The sequence below is a fragment of the Aythya fuligula genome, chromosome 4, assembly GCF_009819795.1.
Source record: "Aythya fuligula isolate bAytFul2 chromosome 4, bAytFul2.pri, whole genome shotgun sequence".
Classification (NCBI taxonomy): Eukaryota; Metazoa; Chordata; class Aves; order Anseriformes; family Anatidae; genus Aythya; species Aythya fuligula.
In genome coordinates this window covers 53,269,743-53,294,675 of record NC_045562.1, presented here as the reverse complement: position 1 = coordinate 53,294,675, position 24,933 = coordinate 53,269,743, and the positions used below count along the sequence as shown (strand labels likewise).

Below are 24,933 nucleotides of genomic sequence, written 5' to 3'. Positions count from 1 at the left end.
TCAAATGCTAAATTAAAGAATAAAAAAACCCCAAAGTCTATTTTACATGGATACAGGGTATGCTACTGTGTGCAAATAACTAAAATTCTTGGTAAGAGTATGAAAGATTTGTGAGGTAGGAAGGACAGAGGAAAAAGGGAACTCACAGGGTTAATAACTTGAAACAATATACTTAGCAAACCTGAGAAAACAAATAATTTCTTTCACTTTTACTTATAACTTCAGTTTCAGAACAGTCTAAAATACGAGGCAATCTTCACAGGCCCAGAATACCACACGCATTATTTAGTATGTTAAAAAAAAAAAAAAAACCAGCTTGCTGACTGCATTACATTTATGGAGACCGGAAAGTCTGATTTGAGAAATCTTACTTCTTTTCTCATTGTGTGGACAGGGCAATGTGTGCTCTTTGCAAGATTTCCACTAAATATGAATGCTAGTCATATCCTTAGACTTTAAAGGTTTGGAGGGGAGAGGAAGAAGCCTGCTATTAGGGAGGAGAAAGTTTTCTTGTAGCGTTCTCAGCTGCAAAGCTCAGAGGAGCCCTGGAGAGGTAGCAGCTATCAAGCCCTTCACCAGCTTAATGCATCGGCCTATATTCCTGAATGATTCCTTAAGTATCTGAGAGCTGTAGAGCATTTCAAACCTTAAATTATAGGCATACTTTGGCCATAGCTATTATAAAGCAGACACTAAAGTTTAGGTAGACAACTGCTTAATAGCAGACAGCAGTGTTATTGAGGAAGCAAATATTCTACACCAGGAATGATGTTGTACAGTCAGGGGAAACTTGCTAAGAAGGAAATGCAGCAACTCCAGCTGTGCCTTCTGGCTGCAGCTCCAGGCTGAACATCAGAGCTGTTGTGGAAAACGCCCTGCAGCCTGCCATCACAGGCCGACTGACACATGAGCTCTGCCATTCGTTTCCAGTGCCTGTTCCCTGGCTGCTGAGTGAGGTTTCCATGAAGCACAAGTGACTCAGAGGGCAGGGCGAAGCCTTGCTGACATGACCTCCTGCAGAGCCCTAAGCTCCCATTTGAGCATCTCCCCTGCTTGTAAATAGCCTGCTTGTCAAGCACGCCACATCCACCGGCTCCCACCAAAGTTCTGGGTGGTTAGCAGCCTGTGTTAGGGATCACATCCTCCTACAGGCTTACTCACTTCATATGCCACTCACGGTTGCGGTCAGAAGGCTTCTCATTTCCATCAGGTGGTGTGTATAATTACACAGCTCCTCGCCACCAGTGACACGACACAAGGAAGTATAATAACAGATTTAAAAAAAAAGAATGAGACATCTATTAGTTTATCAAATTAAATCCAAGTACAGCAAATAATTAGATGCCTCCTATCAGCAAGTATCATTAGTTTAATTAGATTGATTTTAGCAGAGAGGTTATTTCCCAGTGAAGCACACACTTTTTATCCTGAAAGGTGACTCTCAGTGCCTGGTGATGAAAGGGCAGGATAACAGAGTTCAGTGAAACTCTAGAGATAAAAGGGGATTTACCTCAAAACATCAGCCTCCTGAGTTTAAATACTTAATAGATGACCTAATTCAGTGACAGCCCTGGTAATGCAACTCTTTCACAACGGTTATGCAAGTTCTGCTTCCTATTTTCAGTAAGAGGGGCTTTTCTGCAATATTATCACATGGTACACATTCTGAATACCTACAAAACTACTCTGCGAAGTAGGTTACTTACTAGCTGATCCAGAGAGATAGTAATAAAATACATTTTATAATTTAACAGAAGAATTACAGTGGTGTAACTGAGATAATTTTTTTAATGAAATTGTCACAGATTGAGACATTTTTTTTTTTAACCCTTACAGTTGAAAGAGTTCATAATAAGAGAATATATTACTGAAGTACTTATATATAGCTATACTTCTGAAAACAAGCAGCCCAATACAGCTTGATATGAGCACAGCAGAAACAGTAATAGTATAACACAATAAAACCCATAAATTCAGATATTAGCTATTATTTTGAAAATAACCAATAGCAAATTTTATTAAATGATTGCTTGATGGGTAAATCTATGCAAGCGGCAATGTATGGTACAACAAAGTAAGAAGGATATTAAACACGGATTAATGGCTCCAACTTCCAGCTTTTACCCAGGGCAGTCTCTGTCTGTGATCAAGGGAAAGATTTCCCAGAAGTGAAAACAGGCTTGGAATAAGTTGCAGGGAGGTCTGAAGGTGTAGGAATACTGTACCCTTGGCATCTGTTATGCTAGAATACAGAAATTGACTTAAACAAGAGTTTTGTTCCTGTTTGTATTATTTAATTAAACCTAAGGAAGAAGACCCCTAACATCTTAACTCCAAAACATCCCTGCCAGAACAAAGACTAAGTACATGACTTTACAATCCCAATGACATTGAACTTTTGTTACTTTCAAATATGGCTAGAATCAATGGGAAACATCCAAAGCAAAGGCAACACAAGCTTGGAAAAAAAAAAAAAAAAATACTAGGAAAAAAAAAAAAGTGAAATTACTAGGAAAAATCCTCTCTCTTCCTCTAGTCGATGATGGGGAAATAAGAGGAAACTTCTGACTACTTTCACAGTTAAAATAAGCAGTAGTAATTTCCATATGCTTCACAACTACATTTTGCTACAAACTCAAAATATGGAACATTCTTTAACACAACTTAATGCAGGACAGTCAAGTCACTTAATCAGAGGCTGAGTTATACTATCAGTAGAAGTAACATCATCGTCCTCCTCATTTGCTTCAAATGACATTGGTAGGTTAATATTAATAGCTGCCCTCAGGTTAGCCCAGAAAAGGGCACGCTTGCTCCTCTCCTTTGGCCACTCCAGGTACGTTCTCTTTGCCATGAGAGCCTTCAGCTTGTGGTACCTCGCAGGGATAATATACGGAGGGATAGGCTCCAGCAAAATCAGGATCAAGCTGTTGCAGTTCTCGCTGAACAACTTGTGATGGGCAAAGTACAGCTCGTAGTGACACCACTCGCTCTGCACAAAGTTGGGAGACAACACAAAGATTGACTTGTAGCTCTTGTCTATGCAGTTAATGATATTCTCCACAATGCTCTTGCCGGGAACAAAGTTTCTCTCGTGCTGGCACAGCTGGACGCTGCCCTCCCCCTTCTCCAGGTTCGGGATCAGCTCGTTCTTCACCCACACGGAATCGCGCTCGCTGTAGGAAACGAAGGCGTGGAACTGCAGGACGCTTTCCCGCTCCTCGGGGCACTCGTGCCAAGCTCTGCGCTTCGTCTGCGTCCACTGCCACAGCATGCGCACGTACCACGGCACGTCCAGGTAGATGCACACAAAGGCCACCACTCCCACCAGCACCAGCGTCAGCAGCAGAGCCGTCACAAGCAACAGGGTCGTGTTGCAAGCCAGCTCCGTCAAGTGGAAGTCCTTCAGCTGCGTTCCCTTCAGCTCCTCGGGGTACTCGCACACGTATGCCTCCGGCCAGCCGGACAGCTTCCCCCCAGACTGCCTCTCAAGACGCATGAAGGCCTGCAGTTCACAGGAGCACTTGAACGGATTGTGCCCGGCTTCCAGCTCCCGCACCCTCTGGCAGCTCTCAAAGAAGTCGGCGGAAGGGGTGAGGATCGAGTTCATCTCCATATTCAGGATCTCCAGGGCCGAAAAGCCACCGCACCCCGGCAGGTCGGCCAGCCTGTTCGACGCCAGGTTCAGCTCTTTCAAGGACTTCAGCTCAGCAATCCCCTGGGGGACGCTGGGGATCTGGTTGTTGTGTAGGTCCAGTTTCTTGACATTGACCGGCAAGCACCCGAAGACGGACTCTGTCAGCTGGTTTGAGGACAGGTCCAGCTCCTTCAGAGACTTGGTCCATTGGCAGTGCTCCTCGGCTCCATCGTTACGCAGCAAGTTGCTGCTCACGTCCAGATACCTCAGTGATTTCATGTACTTGGTCATGGAGCTCACCTTGGAAAGGCTCTCAAATTTATTCCTCTTCAAAATAAGTAACTTCAACTCTGCCAGAGTACTACAATTCTGGAACAATTCATCTGTCAGGGCATTGCGAGAAAAATTTAAATATTGAAATGAGCTTGCTCTCTGCGGACAAAGCATGTGTGGCATATATGCATCACATATTGTCAAATTGGCAATATTCATCTCTGAAAACTCTCTGTATAGAATCTCCTGGTTGAAATAATAAACCTTATTACGAACATGCTCTAAAGTTAGCGCTTTCATGGAGACACCCAAAGACATTACTTGTTCCAGAGAGCTTAAGAAGGGTACAAATTTATATGCAGTCAACCCTCCTATTGGTCCCCGAAAAATCAAATTTCTCACAGTCAGATGCTCCACAGGTGAATACCAAATAAGCAGGAAAATTTGCAAAATGATAGGCCATTCTAAGTCCACAGTGTCAAGCATCAGAGCTGTTGTCTTGATTTTCTTCAGAAGCTTTAAAGTAGGAGAGGGGAAATCTTTGTAGTTCAAGGTATATCTTATATTAACTATTTTTAAGTTTTCTGAAGTGCTCATCCCATCATACAAGAGGGAAAAATTGAAGTTTTGGTTTGCTGAAAAAACAATGTGAAGGCTCTTTGTATTTAAGGCTGTTAGACTTTGAGGCTCGTACAGAGAAAAGTTTTCCAAGGTAAGGAAGACAGTGTTCAGCTGTAAATGTGTGATGTATCTGAAGTCTGACCTTCGTATCATCATGGCACTTAATCCTAGATATTCCAAATGAAACATGGTCCCAAATTCCTGACAGATGGGCAAGACAGTAAAATTATTGAAAGAAAGATCTAAATGTCTAAGACATGCAAGTGTTTGACAATAAACTTTCCAAATGTTATTATGAGATAGATCTAAGTATTCTAAATCTTGATTAAAAATGAAGACATTAAAGTCAAGCTCTGTAATTAGATTATGAGAAAGATTTAATACCTGAAGGTCAGAAAGAGAAATAAATTCAGAGTTACTAAGTTCAGAGATCCTATTATGTGATAAATCTAATACATGAGTATGGAGTGGAATGTTTTTTGGAACATCAGTTAGCAAAAGGCTTGAATAGTTTGCAATGAATTTGTTTTCCACAGTTGGCTGGACATTATTCCAAAGTGTGAGTGTAAAGACACAAGGAAAGACATAGATACTTGTAAGGGATCCCATTATGCCTTCTAGAATTATCTTGGTTCTTTAGAGAAACACAGAAGCATATCTTTGTTTTTTGTTCAATATGTCTCAGTGAGAAGTCCAGCCCTGTGAAAAGAAAACACATGGAATTTTCTGAATTTGATGAATTGTTGAATTTGTTGTTTATTATTAAAATAAAATTCAATACAAAAAATATGTAATAAATATATATTTTTACTTACTTTCTCTAAGTTATTACCAATCCCCGCCCAAAACTCCAGTTATTGATTTTGTCAGTTATGTAGAAAATAATTTGTATATAATGGGAAGAATACAATAAGAGGAATGTTTTAAAAAATGCAAAGATGTTAAGGAATTCAAATTTCTCAATCATCTTAAAAAAATGACACAGACATCAATGCATTTAGGAGTAAAAGAGAACACAACAAACCTCCCATCTGCTTTTTCCCTACGTCCCATGTCCAGACACATCTGGTGACAGAACTCCAAAAGGCCCATGGACCCTCACAGGAACCGGTGCAAAAGAAACCTTTTCCCTCAAGAGCTAAAGGATATTCTTTACACCATGATGAGATAGGATATGGCCATGCAACCCCTCCAAGTTCGCAGATCAAGGAAGTACAAAGACATAGGTGTCCATTTTTCAAGTAAGACAAGGAGCTTGAGGACCAGTTTTACTGTCTCGTTACTATTGTAATGCCAGTATGTACAAAAGCATGCTAACAGGAAAACCACAGCATAACTGGAGAATCCATATGAAGGAGCAGTACTCAATAGCTGAAAGAAAATACTTAACACTTCAAAGACTCCAAGATATTCTAGGTGTCCTAAGACATTTCCTCCATTTTCCAAAGTATCCCATAGTTGCCAACTTGACAAAGAACCTCCCCAGAAATGGTGAGGAGTGAGGAATCCAGTTCCAGAGATCAAAAAGCAGAATGACTAAATGTTTGAGCCTATCAACAGCCTACATAGACTCAGAACAGCACCTGCTCTACCATGAAAAAACATGCTTTGGGCAGTACTATTGTGTTATCTAGACAAGACAACATAGACACCACAGACAGGCAGCCGGATGTATGAATGACTCACCAATTCTTTTAGAAGACAAAGAGACCCATTTTTTTTCCTCTGCTGGTTGTGAAGTTGGGGTATTTGGGAAGGGGAGGAGGGGGAGGGATTCTTCCTCTGTGTAATCTTTTGGTAATAAAAAATAAAAGCCTATTTTCTGTCATTTCTGGGTGATAATACGTTAGTCCCTACTGATTTGATTGCCTGATATCAAAACTCTTTCCTTTCCCTTCTAAATCTTCTGCCAAGCTTAATCAATTTTTTTTTCCAAATAAATAAAACAAAAATATGTGTAATTAACATATAGAGCAATATAAGAATGAATCTTATATGCTTATATTAGCATATAAGAGCAATAAAAGCATGAATAATTAAAGTATAAAATTAGTTCTGGAGAATCAAACTGAGAAGTCAAATTCTATCTTTCAGAAAGTTGTACTAGGCAATCCAAGCACAGAACAGATCCTAAATGAAGCTGAGATGGTTGGTCAAAGTACAGTATCACTCGCAAGAAGAACCAAGATTACTTTAAAGAGTAGCTGACCCTGTTCTTCAGATATTATTCCAAGAAAACCCTCTTGAATCAAATAAAATTTGGGGAGATGGGAAGTCAGGAACAAAACAAGACTTTTTTTCCTGATGGAACAAAAAAATAAAATAATAATAATAATAATACATTCTCTGGTCCATGCTCGATTGCCAGATGAATTTTAGTTTACTATACACACCATGCTGTACAGTGCAAGGGACAATCCACCCTGTAGAGCAGTGAAGTGTGCCAAACTCAAAGAATAGAGTAGATCTATACAGTGAAGCAATATTAAGGATCAGCAGTAACCCATCCAACACTATTGTATGACAGTATTAAATCAGAGTTGGTTGAGAATGAAAATTGCCTTTTTTTTTTTTTTTCCTTTCTTCTGTGTTGAAATTCAACATACAAATGAGCATTTCCACTGAAATTTTAAAATGCAAGAATATCTTCCCCTGGTGAAGAAAGACAACACCTGAGATCTGATGGACTCCAAAACAGCCATAACAAAAAATTTTGAATGTAAATAAAGTAGAAAATATTACCCACCTTTTGAGCATTGAATTCTCCTCCAAGTGAAGAACCAGCATAAGGCTTCGGCATACTCAGTTAACAACCTCAAGACAGATTTTCAAGCACATGTAATCTTCAAGCTAGAGAATCTTATACAAGATGTTAATTCCTTAACTACTGTGCCAGGAAGTAGAAAGAACAGTTTTCCATCTGTAAACTACATAATTCCAATAAAGAATAACATTTCCCTGCAATGCAGGTATTAACAGCACAATGAAAGGAAATTTTTAGCAGTTCAAACTCAAAGTACATTTACTTCTGCAATATTTACCTAACTGTATGGTTTAGGAACCTATCTGCAGTACAAGATGTTCCCCAAAAGCAAGAATATTTAAATAATTCTGCATTTCTAATTTCACGTCTGTTTCTGATGGTTACACAGATGTTCTGGAAGTTCATCAACTGCATCTCCTCTTTTGCACGCACAGAAAACAGGAAGCAGAACTTTCACAGCCAACTTCTCTTTGTATCAAAATCTCTTGCAGAGATCTACCCTCCTGAGTTAGTTTCCCCAACAAGCAGATTAGTTAATGTAGCACATTAATTAATCTAATTAACTAATACTAGATCCAAATCTAGTAATGGGGCAAACTGATGCAATTCAAAACATTTACAGGTCAGTCATCTTTACACTAGATATGGCTTGGATGGTTAAATCAGGGAAAACTCACATTGTACTTTAATTCAGAAAACTGGAAAAAAATAATAATCTAGAGATAGTATTTTCTATATGAAAGCTGCAGAGCAGCCATGAAGACTAAAGCCATAGAGGGCAATCTGGGAATGAAGGAATCCAATAAAGCAGTCATTCAATTAAAATTTTGAGCAGGAGCACGAGCCTAGTGAACAAATCAACAGAGCAGAGAGTCAGTGCACTTCAGAGGCACATGTAAATAACCAAAACCAACATCTCATTCCCATGAGCCTCCAAACTAACACAACATGCTTCAGTAAGATTAATCAGAAAGGAAGAAAGACGCCAAGATAAATAAATGAACAAAGGTTCGTTTATCTTAATAAATTTTAAGATTAAATTCATGACGTATGTAATGAATCCCTCGGGTATGAGCAAACTGGGGCATCTTGGATGACTCTGGACTCCATCAAAAGCTTACTCCCCACCACGAAACAGCACCTTGGAGGAGGCTTGAAGGCAAGAATGTATTTAGCTACAGAAAGAGGAGAAGTATGACAATTTATGTCAGTATGAAGTATGACAACTAGTTGTGCCAGGTATATCTGAACCTTGCATTATATTCCTCTAAAATTTTTCTTTTGCCTTTCCAATTTTGCAAAGAAGAATGTAATATTTTTGCTTTGCTGGAAGAAGATTTCTGGCTTTCAATTTGAGATTGATGAGGAAGATAGTCTTGCTAAAACCTGCTGACAGCAAACCATTCTGCTTTCCTCAATGCAGTGATCTGAGTAACTCATTACAGATTGAGACACCTGTGACCATAGACAAGGCTGGAGATCATGAATGGTTCCATCTGATTGTCAGCTGATATTGTTTTTTCTTCATGTTAAAGGAGAGGTTCCCACTGAGAACATTAATCCATCAAAATGAATAGTCTAAGGCACTTGTTGACAGAACAATGGCAGTTTTCCTTCCAGTATAACTATGGAAAAATCTTTGCTGTGTTGACAAAATCAAATATACCATCAGCTTTCTTCAGAACTGACTCCAGCGCACATAGGATTGTCAAATGAAAAAGTACCCACACCTTTATTTATAATATGTTTAATTTCCTTACCACCCTTCTTTAGGAGATGTTGAAGTACATTCAAAATGCAGTTTTGTGCTGCATAAAATACAATTTTGTACAATTGTACAATAAAGAAAATTTGGAACTACTGAAAATAAAACTGACACTCCTAAATACCTTTCTTAATTAATTAATTAATTAATTAATCAGTTAATTAATTAATTAATTAGGGGCATTGCACAATGTTATTTTTACTAACCCATTCAGCAAAGGTTTGTTTGAGGGAGGTTTCAGTTTACTGATTAAGCCATTTTGCATGATAGCAAAAACTAAAAAGCAGTGTGTACCTGTTCACACATCCTGAATGTAGCAGGTAAAGACCATCCTTTCTGTCCTGAACATATCTATACTCATGCAGATACCTTGTTCCATTTGTTAAGATTATACTGCTGTATTTTGGGGTGGTTCGTTTCTGGCTTTGGTGAAGTTTTTTCTTTTTTCCTTTTTTTTTTTTTTTTTTTTTTTGTTGGTTTTTGTAGCTTATTCTACCAATGAGCACTTACTTTCACAAACAGCCCTTCCTCCATGTATATCTCACACATCTGCCTCTATATTGTGTTTACTTACCTAGGGAGGAACTGCAACCACACTCAGCTGAATATCAGAAGCTATTTAGGATCAGTGCTGTCCTGAAGGATCAAAGCATTTCCCCAATAGGAACTGCTAAAGGGAACTTACATGTGCAAAACATTGAGTTAAAACAGCCAGAGCAGTTAGACTCATCCAAGCACTTACAAAAAATTAACAGTTACCAGAAATTGCAAGTGGCTAGGTCAGTATCTGGTCATACAGAGGACCTTAACTTCAATGGCAGCTCTGTCATTGTCACAACTTACTCCCATGGGTCAAGCAGGCAAAATGAATGCTAAATGCCACCACAAGTTAAACCGAGCAGAGATTTACCACATTTAATGCCTAAACCTATTTTGCTTGGGCAAAGACAGACACCAGGATTGAAGCATGGAAATCAAATACAGCTCTCAGCAGGGCAACCCCTGTGTGCATTGTGACTTCCATTCTGTCGTAGTTTGGTTTCCTTTATGCTACACACTACATAAATACATATATATATATATATATATATATGCATGTGCTTTTCACTGCATTCTGCACATTTTCTAGGTTTTGGAGGGTGGTTAACACCCACAGTATCAGTTTTGTATGTTGATATTGTTCTGTATGTGAAATAGCATTCCTGCTAGTCACTGAGATGACTAGTCAAAGGCCAGGAATATGCTGATATGGTATCTGACATCAGAATATATTTACATACACCCTTTTTTGACGCATGGGAGCTACCTTCCAGAATGCACATGCACAAGTGCCAGAAAAGAGGCTGACAAGGGATGTGAGGCTAACACATGGCCCCACGTATGGGAAAAAATCCTCCTTGGACTAAAACTGGTTTTATATAAAGTGTTCGGAGTATGACAGAGGCTAAACTAATTATTTTGAATATCCTGATATATCTCTTGAGAAATCTCTGCTAGGGAATCTGAGAAACTGGATGCAGTAATTCACAGCACATGTAGCTGTTTGGTCAATTATTTGGCACATAATGTAAACGTAGCTTATCCTTCTGACTTCATGAATAGAGGCTTGACCATTTGTTGCAAGACTTGGCAAATCTTTTCAGCCTCTAACTGGTTATTGCCTTTCTGATCAGAAACTCATAGCTGCACTGCAAAAGATGCTATTTCAGCTGAAATTGACAGCTTCTTAGAATCATGAAATCATAGAATCATCTAGGTTGGAAAAGACCTTCAAGATCACCAAGTCCAATCATCAACCTGACCACGGAGTCCCATCATGTCCCTAAACACCATGTCCACACACCTCTTAAGTACTTCCAGGGATGGGGACTGAAGCGTCTCCATGTAATTCTTGTAGTGAGGGGCCCAAAAACAAACACGCTGCTTGAGATGCAGTCTCACGCAACTGGACATGTCCCATGGGCCCAGCCTGTCCAAGTTCCTCGCAGAGCCCCCTATCCTCAGGCAGATCGACGCTGCCACCCAACTTGGTGTCGTCTGGGAGCTCAGAGAGGGTATGCTCAATCCCATCATTCAGAGCACTGCCAGTCTACAGACACCAAAAGGCAAAGTAGCTCATCCTTCTTTTTATTCTTGAAGGATAAAATCCCCCTTCCTTCCCCAGTAAGTCCTGTTCTGTCACAGCCACGCCTGTTTCCTTGCACGGGATATTCACAGAGTTCTGTATCTGGGTCCCGTGCTTTATGTTTTTCAATCTGAAACTTAACCCAGGAACCATCTCAAACTCTGGACTTCTAGATACCTCAGGATATGCAATTTTCTTTCTTGCAACCTAATTTTCACAGAGGTCCTATGACCAGCATGTCTAAGCCTTATGATTAATGTAGTTATCTGAAGTCACCAACAATTCAGTCCCTCTTCTACAGGACTATACCAAGTGCTCCAGATTTTATTCCACTGAGAAATATTTACTACAATATTTCAAGCACAGTTTCAATAAACACGTTCAGGTTATATCTTGGTGTCAATCTCAAGTGACTTCTAGTGAACTGGGCTAAATTTTTCCTCTAGTAAGGCAGCATAGACAATTCTGTAGAAATAGTATTCTATAACACAAAGTGAAATATACTGACAACAAATAGAAATCATAAAATATTTATTGTTTCATTAAAAAAAAAAATAAAAGAAGAAGAAACTGCATTAGAAAAGTTCTTAATCTCTTTCTCCACACCTTTGCCCCTCAGCCACTGGCAGGTTAATATTAATAGCTGCCCTCAGGTTAGCCCAGAAAAGGGCACGCTTGCTCCTCTCCTTTGGCCACTCCAGGTACGTTCTCTTTGCCATGAGAGCCTTCAGCTTGTGGTACCTCGCAGGGATAATATACGGAGGGATAGGCTCCAGCAAAATCAGGATCAAGCTGTTGCAGTTCTCGCTGAACAACTTGTGATGGGCAAAGTACAGCTCGTAGTGACACCACTCGCTCTGCACAAAGTTGGGAGACAACACAAAGATTGACTTGTAGCTCTTGTCTATGCAGTTAATGATATTCTCCACAATGCTCTTGCCGGGAACAAAGTTTCTCTCGTGCTGGCACAGCTGGACGCTGCCCTCCCCCTTCTCCAGGTTCGGGATCAGCTCGTTCTTCACCCACACGGAATCGCGCTCGCTGTAGGAAACGAAGGCGTGGAACTGCAGGACGCTTTCCCGCTCCTCGGGGCACTCGTGCCAAGCTCTGCGCTTCGTCTGCGTCCACTGCCACAGCATGCGCACGTACCACGGCACGTCCAGGTAGATGCACACAAAGGCCACCACTCCCACCAGCACCAGCGTCAGCAGCAGAGCCGTCACAAGCAACAGGGTCGTGTTGCAAGCCAGCTCCGTCAAGTGGAAGTCCTTCAGCTGCGTTCCCTTCAGCTCCTCGGGGTACTCGCACACGTATGCCTCCGGCCAGCCGGACAGCTTCCCCCCAGACTGCCTCTCAAGACGCATGAAGGCCTGCAGTTCACAGGAGCACTTGAACGGATTGTGCCCGGCTTCCAGCTCCCGCACCCTCTGGCAGCTCTCAAAGAAGTCGGCGGAAGGGGTGAGGATCGAGTTCATCTCCATATTCAGGATCTCCAGGGCCGAAAAGCCACCGCACCCCGGCAGGTCGGCCAGCCTGTTCGACGCCAGGTTCAGCTCTTTCAAGGACTTCAGCTCAGCAATCCCCTGGGGGACGCTGGGGATCTGGTTGTTGTGTAGGTCCAGTTTCTTGACATTGACCGGCAAGCACCCGAAGACGGACTCTGTCAGCTGGTTTGAGGACAGGTCCAGCTCCTTCAGAGACTTGGTCCATTGGCAGTGCTCCTCGGCTCCATCGTTACGCAGCAAGTTGCTGCTCACGTCCAGATACCTCAGTGATTTCATGTACTTGGTCATGGAGCTCACCTTGGAAAGGCTCTCAAATTTATTCTTCTGTAAGATAAATATCTCCAGTTGAATTAATGTATCACAGTTTTGAAAAAGCAGATCGGTTAAATCATTGTTTATAAAATTTATGTATCTAAAGGGACTGTCAAATGAAGGACATAGCATATGTATCATCTCTGATCCTTCTACTGTCAAGGCTTCAATGTTCATGTCTGCAAATATCTGGTACAGGTCATTCTGTGAAAAGTACAGGTCTGTGACTAAAATGTTCTTCAGTGCCAGTGCTTTCATGGAAGTACCCGAATACCTGAAGTTATATTTTTTAATGTCCGACAATTGCGTAAAATTGTTGATATTGAAATATTCAATGGATGATTGCCATATAGTCTGAAGAAGTTCAAGAAAAATATTCCAGTCCACTGACACATTCGTCAGTGTCAGATTTTGTAGCCTGGAGCCTTTTCTGAAATCAGACAATAAAGTTATTAATTTTTTTACATTGCCATTTGTGATTTGTGACAATGACAGGCTTTCTGTAGTGTTTTCTATTACAACCCAATTGTAATCAACTTTGGACTGCTGATGATGTTCATGCAACAGTGGAAGGCTCATGATGGTTTTGTCAGAACCACCTTCTGGAAAATTATTAGATACAGGTGTAAAGAGTTCATCTTCCACAGACAGGCTGATATTGTTCCAAAAAGTTAATACAAACAGACACTCATAAACAAAAAAGTGCTGGAGATATCTCATTTTCTTTGTCATATTGGTTTATGGTTCCTTGCCAATGCTCAATATTTATCCATCCCTCTTCGTTCTTATCCTGTAACAACAACAAGAAAAACATATCGTATCATTAAGCGTCTATCCAACAGCCATCAAAGACCAACTTTTTTAAGGTTCATACTTTCTGCCTCTCCCTTTGACTCGGAAAGCAATTATTATAAACCTATTATCATTCAGGAGAGGAGTTCCTGAATTGTTTACTGAATTTTATTATTTAAATAAGTGTATTAAATTTTATTAAATAATTATTTAATTACGACATTCCTTCATTATTTAATTATTATTTGATGGTGTATTTTCATGCTTTATGATAGGATAAGCAGGCAAAAAAACAGGAACCATATCTCTCTCCTGTTCCACAGCAGTGTTTTGATTGGGTTAAACAGCAGACACGATAAGAACACTGGGTAAGGTGATATTTGTTTTTATTTTATTTTTGAATTAAAACAGACAGCACCTTCAGTATTGAATGCCAAACACTGGGGTTATTGTCCTGGCAAAGACATAAACCACTCTCTCTTTATTTCTGTACAACACTGGTGAGAAAGTCCATCTTAGCTGAGGTCTGAATATGGAACTAACTCCAATGGAACTAATCTATTTTTCTGGATTAGCATACTATTGTGATATATGGAGTAATAATTCGTGTCAAGAAAATGGTTGATATTAATAAAGAAGGGGGAGATGTGGGAGTGTGGCCATGGGGGTCAGCAAGCCCCGTGGTTGATGATAACATCAGACTCTTATTGATGAGGCCATCAGGAATGTAAAAGAGCTTAGAGGGAACAAAGAAGGGTGATTCAGGAGATTCCATGCAGTCTCGGGTTCCTTCTTCTCCAGCTGTTAAGGCATGGAAGTTTCTGGGTGTTTGCTGTTGTTGTTATATGCAAAGTTGTTTGACCAATTAAAAGTTGTTTTTGAAAAGGACTGCTGTGGGGAGAAGGGTAGAAGAGGGGAGCCTGTCTTCAAGACGAAAAGGCAGCACGATATAATGAAGTTATGGCATCAATAAGGAAGTAGAAAGAAGGAATGAAAAAGAACAGGCTAGCAGAACAGGGACCAGGACAAGAACAGGCACATTGATCGCCTCATGAAGATAGGTATGGCCAGACTCAGCAAACCGCTCAGAGAAGCTCGCACAGAAAGTCACTGGAAATGGCACACCAGAGCTGGAGAGAAGCTCAAGCTGAGAGAAGCGGAGCTGTGCACACAGCTGCCCCTCGCTGGTAAGCAGCTGCACATTATGGGGAACCATATGTCCTTAGAAACAAACTGTCCTGGTAACCTTACAGCTTATTCTCCTTATTAACAATCAGACAGTTTATGATCCTGAAACATGGGACCAAATTGAGGTCAAGGTGTGGGACTCTGCTACTAAAAACGACAAGGTTGTGGTGGGACTGCTCAGCACCTGGCAAGCAATCTCTGAGGCCTTAAAGAGCCCTGTGGGACCACAGTCAGAAACGTGTGGCTTGCCAGACAGTGAGGGAGCTGCGGGCTCCTTTACTGATTCCACTGCTATGCCATCAGCCTCTCTGCTGCTACAGCCATCGAAGGCCTTTGCTGCTACGCCCTCTGGTGACCCGGACGTGCCTTTTGACCCAGGCCATATTGGCCTTGAAATGGAGCCAGATCTGTTTCCCTTCGATCTGGGAAGAATAGGATACATAAGGCCTGAAGGCCGAGTTGCTTAACAACTTAAAGCAAGACATATTGTTCGCATGAGTAGCCATGGAACTCTCCGGAGTTTGTAATCAAGAAAAGGAATGGAAAATGAAGACTGCTATAAGTCATGGAAGATATGGTAGCACTTCAGCCAGGCCAACTATGCTCCCCCAGTCATGGACATTACCTTTTCTGATTGTACATATGTAAAGCCGTACTCAGGTTTAGTATGTAAAAGCAATGTTCTGTATATTTAGAAGGTTCGATGTTTGTGTGTGTGTGTTGGTAGAGCATAGACTCCTCGCGCACCCAGCACTGTTTACTTGCCTTTTATAAATATTACTAAATTCAGATTGAGTTGAGACTTCATTTATAACACTATCGTGTATTAACATTTCAGTCAGTCTGGAATCAGAGGAAATAATCTTAAAAATTACTTTTTCACTTTAAAGCTTATTCTATACATCATACTTCATTTCGCAGCTACACGTGAAAACAAGTTATCCAAAAAAGAAAGGGAAAGATGGGAGAGACAGCACAAAACAGAACATGGGCAATTCATACTCTCTACTGTCGTGCTGATAAGCCTTATGGTGGTACTCTACGATACTTTGTTTCTGTCAATATAAACAAGAGAATTCACATCTAGTTTGCAAGTGACACTTTGTACCATTGTTACACACAAGCCACACTATTGTCTGTTCCTGACTGAAGAGGTAAAATCTTGTGGTAAGCCCTCGCTTCTATCAAATGTTCACTCTTGTTTTAGAATATTTAACCAGCTGAATGTAACACAGGCATTATTCTGTTGAATACAGAATCAGATGCACATTTAGTTAATGTAAAAAACAGCCATAAATTAGTCACCAACAACAGGCTCTATCTCCTTCATTAAATGACAGTATACTGGCTGCTGGCATAGTGTGAGTCCTCCTGTTCTGCGTACATACTATAAAGATTAAGCATATGTTAAAAAGCAGAAGAAGTATTTTAACATAAATTGCATGCCACTAGTCCTCACTTACCACTCTAGTGCAATCACTTGAAGATGAATATATTCCCCAAATGTCTTGATAAAAGTAGCCAAATTAAGTCATATAATGAAGTTGTTTCCTTCCATTTTTTTAAATATATTTAACTATTTACTAAAAGGCAATATTTTTTTTTTCTTCTGAAGCCTACCAAGCACCTATTAGGAAGATGATTGCACTCAGAGTGATAACAGACTTCAGTGAAATCCAAGGTGAGTAGAAGTGTTCTATCTCTGTTTATTGCTCATTTTCTGTACTAATTTTTCTGTTACAAAACCATTTGCAACATTTCTGCAGTCAGAAAATACAAGCAAAATGAATTACTGAAAAGTGAAAGAGAAAGAAAACTAGTAAACACAAGTGCTAAATTCAGTGAAGCCAATTAGGAACTCGTGAAACTCATACAATGTCCTACCTCACAGACAGACATACACACACATTTACAATGTTCTTTCATCCTTGAGTAGCAACTTCCTATTGAAATACTGATTAATTACTGTAAGATCTATTTTATAGTCAAAATTACCAGTCACGACAAGGAAAAACAAACCCCCAACTATTGAGCTTCATCTATTATGATTCCTACAAAGACAATGCCTTTACTCTATCACAAGCTCCCTTAAAAAGAACATGTGAATCCTAATGAATACATCTACACATTAATCAACCTAAAAGACACCAGAACTTCCAGCATGCCCTGATACTTACATTCTCATTGTAACACCTAAAAATAAGCTTATTGTTTAGAAATACGAGCATGTGTTCTGCTATCACCTACCTTAATGGGATACTTCAGATTGTCTTGCTAAGTCACGGAGCTTTATCCTCATTTGTGAGGCACACTTCTGAGAACTGAGGTTTTACTTCATGACCTCCTACAGCAGCTCTCCTCAGTGATTCATAAGAAGTTTTGTTATGCTTCCTGTGCCGACAGCAATTTTTTTTTTTTTTTCAACAAAGGAAGTCTGGTGACAGAAACGATGCGGCAACAAATCCTGGAACTGTAAGAGGGTATGCTTTGCCTGAAAACGAAGCAGCAAAAAGAGGAACAGGCGTGAAGGATCCGACAGTGACCAGAACCGCAAGCTGTTTGCCAAGAGCCGAACCACGGCTCCTCACAGGGCTGCGGGCAGCACCGCAGGCACTTACTGGAAGTTTGCGTACGCACCTCCCAGCTACTTTCGGCTGCATTTCCTAGATATGCAGCCAAGGTTCAGGGTGTCACCTGAAAGGCTAACTCCCAGCAGTGCAATCCTACAGCCGCATATTTCAGCCCCTTTCTGCCTCCTGAGACAAGTGGGGCTGTACGGGGTTGGTAATGGTGGCTGGGGTGACTCTGCCTGCGGCGGGGCAGTGCTGCCGGCATAGCCTCCAGCCCTGGGCGCAACAGGCAGCTGCTTTGGAGGGACATGAGGGAGAAGGACTGAGGGAAGAGCCCTCCCTCCTCCCAGCGGCCCGGCATGCCACAGCACGGCACAGCAGAGCCGGCCCGTGGCCGCCCGGCCATCGCTTCCTCCTCCCCCCGCTGCTGCCGACGTGGCGGGGCGGGGAAGGAGCAGGGGGCGCGCCGGCAAGGGGACTGCTGAGCGGTAAGGAGCACGGCGATTTCTTGGGTTGTTTTGGTTTCCTGACACTTTCCCGCAGGCTCCTCACTCACAACTGAAGCCCGGAGGGGATTAAACCAGGAGAAGAAAAAAAAAAAAAAAAAAAAAAGAGGAAGAAGAAGGGGGAAGCTGTGGGTTTGAGGGAGCGGCTGCTCCTGCCTCGCCCTGCCCATGGGGGAAAAGCGACCCGGCGGGGAGTGTGGCGTCGTGGGGATTGCCCCTGGGGGGCAAAAACAGACAAAAAAGAAGTTATCGAGTTATTCCTGAGTGAGGTGGTGCCAGTCGCTTTTGGGGCGGGATGAAACTCCACAGGCGGCCGCCGCACCTCAGAGGTGCTGGTGGTCGCCAGGCTGGTGGTCGCCTAGAGCTGGCCTCGATGCCTTCGTCTGGATCCCAAAGGGGAGATGACAGAGCTGTCATGGTCATGTCCTGTCAGTACAGCCCGCAGCGACGCCATGCCCTAGGGTCAAGCACAAGTGGATGACTTCTTGGTTTCTGACTGATTTTAGGAGTTTGCTGTTAGGTGTTGAGGTCCCCAAAGGCAGGCTCAGCAGAGGACTGCAGGGACCGCGGCAGTCCCCAGAGATGAACCAGTCTTCCCACTATCTGTGTGCACATGTGAGCCTTTAAAATTTGTGGTGTTGTTGGGTATTTGATCATCCAGATCCAATCCCAATGCGAAACCGTGATATGTGTATCTACAGGTTTTACTGGGTTTAGTAGAGGATCCTCATAACTGACACAAATAGAAGCATTTTCTTGAGGTGATATTACCCATCACACAGAGTACTGTAAAATTCTAGCAATATTTGCCTACATTATTTTATGGTATTTGCTGTATTTGTAATAGGAAACTTCAAATGTTTGCAGCAAATGTAAATATTCTGACTTGTAAATGCATGTTTGCTAAAGATAATTAAGTTACAGCGTAAGCTAAAGTAATGTAAGTGGCATCAAGTATTTGTTTATTTATGCCTCTCATTCACTGATCCTAAACACTATTCTTGGTACTGTTCAAACAGCTGCTCTAATTCAAATTAGATAAACAGGCTGCTAAGGCCACAGATGTACATGGTTGTATAGACTTTAATAAAAGGTACTAGTAGAAGTACATGCTTGACAGGCAGGTGTCTTACTAATCCCAGTTATATTCTGCTTTTCACCCTCCTTTCTTGTTTGCCAGTCTCTTTTAGAACCTCAGTCGTGCCAATGGTTATGAAGTTGTGGACTGTTTTTAGTTCAAATGGGAGTCAGTGAAAAGACAGCATCAGCAGACAAGGTTGCTTGAGTTTATTTTCTGCCACTCAGGTCTGCATGTAGACAAGACCTTGCAATGACAGCCCTCTGTCAAGGTTTGTCTTTCAAGTACAGTGCCAGGCATACCGTTATTGTCAACAAGTAAATAGTAGTAATCGCTACTAAAGTCCAGTGCTCTTGGACTCTGCCAGTGAAGCTTCCTAATCAGCTGCAGAGCTTACTCCATGGCCATTTCTTTCTCTGTGTGGGTCCTTCATGCAATGACTACAATGTTGTGGAAAATGCTTGGAAATCCATCAATAACTGTACGTCATGCAAGCTTGCCTTGGCTTCAGAATTGAACTTTAATCACACAGAACTGATGCCTGACATTATAGGAATAGGTGAGAGATGTTGTGCTCCCCAAACAGTAAGCTTTTGAGACAAGCAGTACAGACTCTATGTGAGCAGCAAATGTTTCCTATCTGTGAATTTGCTGTAGGGACCCTGGCCTGTTGTGTCTTCAAATTATGACCCATCTCCAATATATTAATATTACTGAAGCTTTTACTGGTGCTTTTTTCAGCTCCTTGGCATCTTCCTCTCTATCATTCAGAAGATGATAGGAACATGTGTAAGTGGAGGTGATGAAAATAAGAGCAAGAGCTGCTTGGCCATTATGTTCTAGAGCCATTGCAGCTCAGATTATCACATTTTCCAGTATCCTATCTGTACATCTAATAACGAACATAGGAATTAACCATGTGGAAGCTCTTATAGTTGACTTCTCCAGGCAAATGAACGTGCTTTCTCCCTCAACAAGAAGTATTTTGGAAAACAAAAGAAAAATGCTGCTCTTTGTATTAAAGTGCAGTCCTGCAAGGTGAATCAAGTATTCAAGGTATAATTGTGTCAGGGTCAACATGCTGTATGTACCACAGGGCTCCGTGCTTCAGGAGACCTTACATCAAGGCTACGTTGTTTTTCAGCAGTAGCTTTTGGGAAACAGTCCGTATTTTATGATTATTCATCTAAAAAGACTACCTTGTTTTCTGTATTCAGAATTGAAAATGTCTGAAGACTTAGGTGATGGCATCCCACCTGAAGAAAAGCCTGAAGTAGTGGAAATGCCAAGCAATGATGTATTGCCTCACAAGTCGGTACCAGACCTTGTGGAGGCTGAGATCTTGCCTACATCTTCACACGAGGAACATGGACAGGCTGCTCAGAGTGCCAGTAATGGACAGAAAGGAGACATATTTATTAATGAAAATCCTTTGACTGAAAAAATAGCTGAAAATCTGCCTTCCAGTGGAGAGCTGGCTGAAGATATGCCCACTGAGTGCATTGAGACTGTAAGCCTTGATGCAGAACCTGAATCTGAAGAAACACCACCTGAACAAAGCAGTCCAGTGAGTAATATTTTCATTTCCATAAATTTCCTTCCCTCCCTGCTCTGTAAGAACAGAGTTTTGTAAAATTTGTATACTGCATTTTAGAAAAAACTAAGGAGTTACGTACAGAGAACCTGCATGGGAATAAAATCAGTTAGACTGCAGCACCAAGCCTTTGGAAACTAGGAACAGTTGAATTTCTCTATTTATATCCCTGCTGGAACATTTTCAGGTATCCACAAATTGGAAAAGGTTCAAATGCATTTGTTTAGTCTCTCTACCAGTAACAGGGCCCTGCCTCCAAGAGGTTACAGGGGATGTATACAGTGCAGAGCTGCTTGGGATACTTCAGCTTTTGTTCATGAGTTAACTGTGCAGAGGCAATAAGTTACATGCAGTTGAGACAACAGTTTCTTAGTATGATTTAAATATGGAGTAGTGATACTTGCTCAATTCCACACATTAATGGAAAAAGGTGGGCGGCACCTCTTCTGGCTGTGTTTTGATTGAACACAGTTGTTAGGAATTCCCTGTGCACACCTACTGGTTTACACCTATGAGGAGACTGAGGCAGAGAAGCCTCTAGCTCTGTCTCCCTATGGAACAAAAAAAAGGAGATGGATGCCTGCCTGTCCCAAAGAATAACCATAATACATTTGCATGGCTTTATAAGGTTAGGTGCCTGAAGAAATATTAGGACGTCCATAAGACATCTCTAGTTTTGTGTGCTTTCAGGAATAGGTGCTTTGAATTAAGCTTCCTATTGTGCACAGAGATTTAGATTTCACATAATACCCAACCTAGCACTGTCTGTAAGTGATTAGGATCCCATTAAGAATCTGTTGCTCTTTCAGGAATTAAAAAGACTTTAAAATTTGGCTTCTGGTGATCAAACTCTGAACATGGAGGCAATATAAATTGGGCATTGTAATAGAACTAGAGAAGTGCATGTCTGTCCAGGGACGGTATATGTGAAATAAGCTAGAATGACACTTCACTGTGACACCAAATTCTTAACTAATCCTTGGTACAGACACTCTTATTTCTTACTGCAGTTGTAGACGCATGTTCACTGCACAGTCAATTATTCCCAGTCAAATGTTTCAGTTCCTTAGCTAGAAGGTACCGTACAACAGCAGATCCTGCAGAACCCATTACACGACCTTTCAGCTCAAAGCCTGCGGGATTGGTTTAACCCACCACAGAAGACTCTGAGTTAGCCTGACTTTGTATTGAAATAGCCAAATTATCAGTGTCACAGATTTGGAGTGAGCTTGATGACTATGGTCTCTTCCTGGAGGGAAGAAAAGGTGAGGAAGGAATAGAAACAGTCCTGCAATGTAATAAGAATGATACCTTTATGCATGGACTACTTTGCTAAAAAAAAATTGAGCATCTGTTAGAGGAGCTAGCAGCAAAGTTTTTGTCAGTAGTCATTCAGGGCTATTTCTCTGTATATTTTGAATCTAAAGAATCATTCTTCAGAAGGTATCACTGTGATAACATGACTTTTAAACAGTAAAGTAATATATTTGTTCTTGTAGGCCACAGACTCCTCATCTAAAGCAAGTAGGTGGGGAGCTTGGGGTACCTGGGGCAAGTCTCTCCTGTCATCAGCTTCTGCCACAGTGGGTAAGTGCTTAGTCAGTAAGCGATATGGAAATAATTTTAATATGCTGTTAGACATGTTAATGTCGTATCTTAAAAATAACTTCTAAAGGCAAAACTGCTTGTCTTGATTAATAAGATTTGTAGGCAGTTTTCTCGTGATAAGCTTGGCAAGCTGATAGTGTGCCATGATTTATTTATTTTTTTTTTTAATAGGATGAAGGACTTTCCTAAACTGTCAGGGCATGTAAATACTTCTCCAGGTCAAATTATGGACAATGTAATAGGTTAGTTTGTAAAGTGAGTGACTTATTATTGTGTCTGCCTCACAGAAAGGGTGCATAGTATGATGCAGTGACTACCAGTTGTGGGTTTTGAAGCCAAAGCCTTCCATCCCCAAATCACGCACATGCATGTTTGTGGTATATGCATTATGACTTCTAACTGCACAATATGAATTCATTTCTCATAAATTACTCTGGCTTTCACTGACACACAGTGAAGCTGGTAATCTTATCACACCAGAGTTCAGGGAGTGAAACAGCACATCAAAACATAGACCCTGTATTCCCTCTCCCTATATGCTCATTTCCAACAGTATGTCAGCCCAAGATATACTCATGAAGACTTCAGGTAAAACTTAATCATTATACCCATTAAAAACTCACATAGACAAGAAGTGAAGCATGCAATAGATAGTTAGCAGCAGGAAATTGTTTCTCATAAAACAGCTACTAAGCTGTTAGCTAATGAGCTCTCATCAAGGATCCACAAAATACCTTCAAAGGATGAACTTCGGAATTAAAATTGATCGCTAGTTACTAAAAATAATGAATTTAATGGAGTTATGGGGTTTGTGATCCCATATAAGGTTAAATAATTCTCCTCCTGATCCTTTTTTGTTTAATGGGCAACAAATTATTTCTGTCTATCCCTCAGAGAAGGAGGGAACTTCCCTATCATCTCTTCTTTCAGTAACACCCACACTCAGGAGTTCATAATTATCTTTTCCGTCAGACAGTCCGCCAGTTAACATGTCTAATAAACTTCGAATGGGTTTCTAAGATGTCTTTAAACTGATGTAAATAAAGGCTCCTGCTGAAAGGGGCAGGCCTGCCCTGCACTACCAATGTATTTTTCCTTCTCCTGTGCTAACGATAGCCTTTGTGTAGCAGTGCATAGAGCTGGATTCTGGGACTGATTTTGAAAGTACCAATGAAGTGAGAGCGGGTTCTTCACCTGGATTAATTTGTAAATTCCATAATCTGGTTCACATTTTAATCACCTAAATGCTACTGCTAGTGTGAGGGAAATGACGAGAACATACAGATGGGGACAAGGACAGCATAACTAGCTGTGGAACTGCGTAAGTGTTGGCAGTTTCTATTAAACCATAAAGTTCAGTGCTTCTCTTTCAGACTTGTAGAAGAGCCTGTGTGTTGAAAACCTTGCTTATTTTGTTCCCAGCAGCATTAGTAGGTGTAATAAAAGATGCTGCTGTCACAGATTTCTATGGGCCTTGCCTCTCACACATTCTCAACATAACAGTATAGCTACAACGGCATTCTGAAAAGAATTTGGCCTAGTGTAAATAACAAAAGAGGTCAAGTTATGTGCATAAAAGTAATTCCGCAGTTGATCAGTTGAAATTGTAATGGTGATGGATTAGTTCAGTTCATTTTTATAGCTGCAGTAACGGGTTTCTTGGAAAACAGCTCTTTTAGGTGATTCACTTTCGCCTATGAGATAGCCCCATTTATAATCTGATCAGGTTTTGCAGTAAGTAGTAGTATATCAGATGGAAATTCTAACATTCCTTGTAAGTTCTAATACTATTTACTACCAAACAGACATTGTTTTTGCAGGCTTTCAGTGGCAATCCCACTTACTGTCTTCTGTTTCTTAGCAGTCTCGGCTTCACAGAGCAATCAGTTAATATCACAAAGCGTATACTTTTTTCTGTGGAGCAGCATGGATATTTTCTTGCAAAACTGACACAAGCTTGCCTGAAAGTGATGAATACTGTTGGAAAACAGTATTGTTGGGAGACAAACAATAATGTGCATTATATCTCTTCCATCCCTTCTTATTGCCTAATAAGTAAACAAGACATACTATTTACAGCTGTTTGCTGCTTCTGTCTATGAAAGCTGCTGCCAGCATTGTATATCTGTGAATTTCCATGGGCTATTTTATGATATGATCTTTTTTTATAGGCTGTATAAATATTGGTTCATATACATTTAAATCTCATGCTTCATTGACATTAAATACCACCTGACTCTATCAGCATTGTTGCTGATTTTCAGTGAGTATAAATATGCAAACAATTTTGCTGTCTAGGCAGTCTGACTTGATAAGACTGTGTGACGTCTATTTAAAATAGGCGTATGATCACCATGTATATATTTGCAGCATTGATGTTATTTTAAAATGAGCGCGGTTGGAACAGTTCAAGTTGCAAAGGAGCATCCACAAGCAGAAAACAAAACAAAAACAAAATTTTTAGCTGTCAATTATTGCAGTTGGGAAAGAGTGTAAAAACCAATGTCTATATGTACAGCAGCACTTCTGCTGTTTTTTCTGGAATTTACAACTTAGAGAAACTTTCTGACCCTGGAGTCAGGGTAAGATTGAGTT

General features: G+C 40.8%; 3 protein-coding genes across 3 annotated transcripts in view; 1 reads left to right on the top strand and 2 right to left on the bottom strand.

Moving 5' to 3' along the window:
- Positions 1-2,683: 2,683 nt before the first annotated feature.
- LOC116488958 (toll-like receptor 1) lies at positions 2,684-5,140 on the bottom strand. Its single transcript, XM_032186965.1, has one exon. It carries the CDS (start codon positions 5,138-5,140, stop codon positions 2,684-2,686), a length of 2,457 nt encoding a protein of 818 aa, XP_032042856.1.
- Positions 5,141-11,772: 6,632 nt separating this feature from the next.
- Positions 11,773-17,440, bottom strand: LOC116488885 (toll-like receptor 1). Its single transcript, XM_032186863.1, has 2 exons — positions 17,230-17,440; positions 11,773-13,792 (listed from the first exon to the last, which is right to left on the bottom strand). Exon 2 carries the CDS (start codon positions 13,732-13,734, stop codon positions 11,773-11,775), a length of 1,962 nt encoding a protein of 653 aa, XP_032042754.1. The 5' UTR covers positions 13,735-13,792; positions 17,230-17,440.
- A 547-nt stretch (positions 17,441-17,987) lies between these two features.
- The window catches only part of FAM114A1 (family with sequence similarity 114 member A1), a 34,009-nt gene continuing 27,063 nt past the window's right edge, over positions 17,988-24,933 (top strand). The window contains exons 1-3 of the mRNA XM_032187041.1: positions 17,988-18,040; positions 20,354-20,703; positions 22,230-22,317. Coding sequence (XP_032042932.1) covers positions 20,362-20,703; positions 22,230-22,317 — 430 coding nt within the window. The 5' untranslated portion in view covers positions 17,988-18,040; positions 20,354-20,361. The remainder of the gene's footprint in view (positions 18,041-20,353; positions 20,704-22,229; positions 22,318-24,933) is intronic.